Source organism: Rhincodon typus, unplaced genomic scaffold, assembly GCF_021869965.1.
Source record: "Rhincodon typus isolate 14 unplaced genomic scaffold, sRhiTyp1.1 hic_rhity00008776, whole genome shotgun sequence".
NCBI lineage: Eukaryota > Metazoa > Chordata > Chondrichthyes > Orectolobiformes > Rhincodontidae > Rhincodon > Rhincodon typus.
In genome coordinates, this window is record NW_025974414.1 from 2712 (window position 1) to 6578 (window position 3867).

Genomic DNA, 3867 nt, shown 5'->3' on the forward strand with positions numbered 1-3867 from the left:
CTTAGAGCCCAGGTAGAAAACTGTCAAAGTTATTCAAACCAGAGCTGTGCGAGGTCCCAAAATTAATGAAACCCAAAGGTTGTAATGGTGGTGGAGATTTCATTGAAAGGGAGTGTCAAGGCAATAGAAGGATTTGAAAATCATCTCTATGTTAGTATTTAAGAACTGAGGAAAAATGCCCTTACGTACAGGTGAATAAACTAAGTCTCTCATTATCTGTAAGATAATGTAAAAACAGAAAATGCTGGAGAAATTCAATAGTTCTGGTGGCTTACATGAAAAGAGAAACATTTTGAGTCCAATATGACTCTTCTTCAGAACACCTACAAAATCTCTCATCATCACTATTTGGTTCTTTTAGGTAAATGGATGAAACCTTTTGATCCTCAGAAAACCTATGAAGATGACTTTCATGTCGATGATACAACAACAGTTAAAGTTCAAATGATGAAGAGAAAAGGAAGATATGCTATGAATTATGATGAAGAACTTGCTAGTTCTGTGATTTTGATTCCATACAGAGGAAATGCTTCTCTTGTGCTTATACTACCAGACCCAGGAAAATTGGCAGGAGTGGAACAAAACCTGACAATTACCAATTTTCAGCACTTAATAACATCATTACGGATTGGGTAAGTTTGTTGCACCAATGAAATAAAATTAAATATAATTATTTTCCACCTACACAGAGGTGATGTGTTACAATCAGTGACAAGGTAGCAAAAGATCCATGATTTTGTGGTACCTTTACTTTTAGATTGCATGATCTTATTGCCCCAATATCTATTGCATTCATGAAAGAGGTGCCGAAAGGGTAAAACTCCAGTGCACTGGAGTGATCCAACTGTCTTCAGTTTGATGTTTCTCTGAAGCATAGATTTGAATTCCACTTCCGATAAATTGACCCTTTGCAATTTCCTAGCAGCATATGAGAGTGCAGTGGTATAGTGGTGATGTTACTTGGCTAATAAAAGTAAGAACCTCAACTAATCATTTTGGAAAGCATAAGTTCAAATCCTAGCAGACTAAGTAGGGAATTTAAATTTAGACTGAGATGCCTTAGTAGACAGCTAAGTGGATTTGATCTGAAGATCATCTATTATCAATGGTGGAACAGGGACTGTGTAGTCTATTGTTAATCCAGTCATGTTTCTGTTTTCAGTTAATATCCTGGAATTTTTGATTCATTAGTCTTGACCAGAAGAGTTTTAACAATAGTCACTCACCCTTCTGAAAAGATAAAAGAAGTCGGGGAGAGTGCTTTCTCATCTTTGATTATGTCTTAGTTCAAATTCCATCATATACCAGAAATGAGGGGGATCCATGAGATGTGCAATTGGTTAAAATTTTTAATGAAAAATAAAGTTTGGAAAATTGGCAGAGTTAATAGTATCCCAATTCTTGCCTTACTCCTATTGAACAATGATGCCTCAGTGTAGAGTTAAAATATTCATTTGTAATATGATGTGAGGTGCCAGTGTTGGACTGGGGTGGACAAAGTCACAAATCACACGACACCAGGTTATGATCCAACAGGTTTATTTATCGCAAGCGTTTTCAAGTGCACTTCACCTGATGAAGAGGCCATGCTCTGAAAGCTTGTGATTTCAAATAAACCTGTTGGACTATAACCTAGTGTAGTGTGCCATTTATAAAGCCAGGAAAAAATTAATTTTCATGAGCTGATATTTTATTTAGGACAAATCCTACAATGATTGGCAACAACTCCATGTGAAAATTCCAGCAATCAAAGAGGTAAATAAGGACTGGAATTTGTGGTTGAAATAAACAGCAGGCTAGGTTTGCTCACCTTTACATGGAAAGCGGATAACTTCTGGCAATCTCATTTTCTCACTGTAAACAGAAAATCTAGAGTTTTGTCCAAGATGCACTTTTCCTTCAAAATCTTGCCAAAAATGGCACCTCCCTGTCAGATCTACCATTCGAACATATTAATTAGTGTGAAACTGCTGAATCGCTTCATAGACATGGATTAAACTTGCCAACAAATGTTAGGGCTGGCACATTTTAGTATAAATACCCTTCTAACAAATATGATAAGTTTTAATTACCACCAATCTATCTAGCACTTAAAAATAGTCTCTTACAACTGCAGAAATTCATTCCTCCCAATTTTAATTATTATTGATTTCTTAAAATTTCTCAGATTGAAATAATTTCAAAACTTTTCTTTGTCCCTTCTTGATCCAATTTTTGTTTATCCCTTTTCGTCTTATTTTCTGAACTCAATTTGACATTGAATTCATTAACCTAACTGATGGTATTTCCCAATTCAGACTCTATGCTGCTCATTTGTGCTTCTTCAGTCTGACCGGTTAAAGAGATACTCAGTTACTAGCACTCCTCACATAGGTCTGAGCTACCCTGCAGACTGGGATGCTTTTTGGATCTCATGTTCCATTTTAAAATCCCATCAAAATTCTCTGTATTTGTGTAGCTGCACCAAACTACTCAGTGCACCTTCTCCAGTAAATATTTATTTGCATCTTGCTTGAAGTAATATGCTCAATGAGTCAAATTAGTTTTTATTTAGAGTCATAGAATCCCTACGGTATGGAAGCAGGCCATTTGGCCCATAAAGTCCACAGTGACCCTCTGAAGATTATCCCACCCAAACCCTGCCTGCGTTTCCCATGGCCAATCCACCTAAACTGCACATCTTTAGACTGTGGGAGGAAACCAGAGCAAACCCACATAGACACAGGAAGTATATACAAATTTCACACAGATGGAATTGAACCCAAGTCCATCAAACTATGAGGCCGCAGTGCTAACCACTGAGGCACCATGCCAGCCCATTTATTCCATATCGATTTCTGAGTCTAAGTAGAACTCAAAAACAATTTTAAAAATGAAAGAGAGGTATAAAAATCATTATTAGTTTTGAATTAGTTTTAAAACATACAGTTGACATCAGAATAAATTTAAAATCCTGCTTTTGGGCTGAACTACTCTAAATTTAGAACATTTTCCTGTTAAAACAAAATCTCTTCCAACAAGAGAGATTCTTTGTAGATTCCTGAGATTCTCTATGCTTACAGAGCTACCAGTCTTCCTGTTCCTAATTGCTATCCAATGCCCCCTGTTGGAAAAGCAGCATATGGGCAGTATGTGACGGCAACACAGGAACTAACTCCTCTGCAAGGTTGCCCTGTAAGTGGCCTTTAACATTGACTGAGAATGTTCACATGTAAAGAATGGTTGTTCAGGAAAATACCAATTATGCAGTGGAGCTATGTACAAGCAAAAATCATCATCACCTTGCAAAGTGTAGAACCAGTGAACGAAAACCAGGAATATATCATTTATAATATATATAAATTGGAGGTCAAAATTAAGAAATGAAAATAAAAATTAAAAATAAAATTTAAGGTAAGTGTACAAATTTGGAGAAAATAAATATATTATTTCTGATACCAAATAGGTCTGTGGATCTACACCTCCCAAAGTTATCGTTGAGATCGACTTACCAACTCAAGCAGCTGCTGATTGCAATGGGCATTGTAGATATCTTCACTAATAATGCAAACCTCTCCAAAATCACTAAATCTGGACCAGTACAAGTATCAAAGGTAAAATATTTAACTGAAGTACTCATATTAGTCAATCTTTAATCAACTAATAAATGGTTGTGGAACCTAGACAAATTGTTTGCATGTTCAAGCATCAGAATTAGAATAATCATCTGTAAAGATAATTATTCGTTCAAAAATTTCCTGTGATTTTTCTCTTACATGTCATCTTTTGGAGGTCTACCTCACTTTATGTTACCTTAAGGCAAATTTAAATGGTGTCAGAGATTCTGGTGTAAAGAGGCTATCACTTTGTTTCCATCTATAAGTAACC

At 35.9% G+C, this 3867-nt stretch overlaps 1 protein-coding gene across 1 annotated transcript; it reads left to right on the forward strand.

Annotated features, from left to right (window-relative positions):
* Positions 1-361: 361 nt before the first annotated feature.
* On the forward strand, positions 362-3593 carry LOC125482323 (alpha-1-antitrypsin-like; the record flags this gene model as incomplete). The annotated part of the gene is made up of 2 exons (XM_048594380.1): positions 362-632; positions 3446-3593. Coding segments are annotated over 2 exons (419 nt in total), but the record flags the coding sequence as incomplete, so codon positions are not given.
* Positions 3594-3867: the final 274 nt, after the last annotated feature.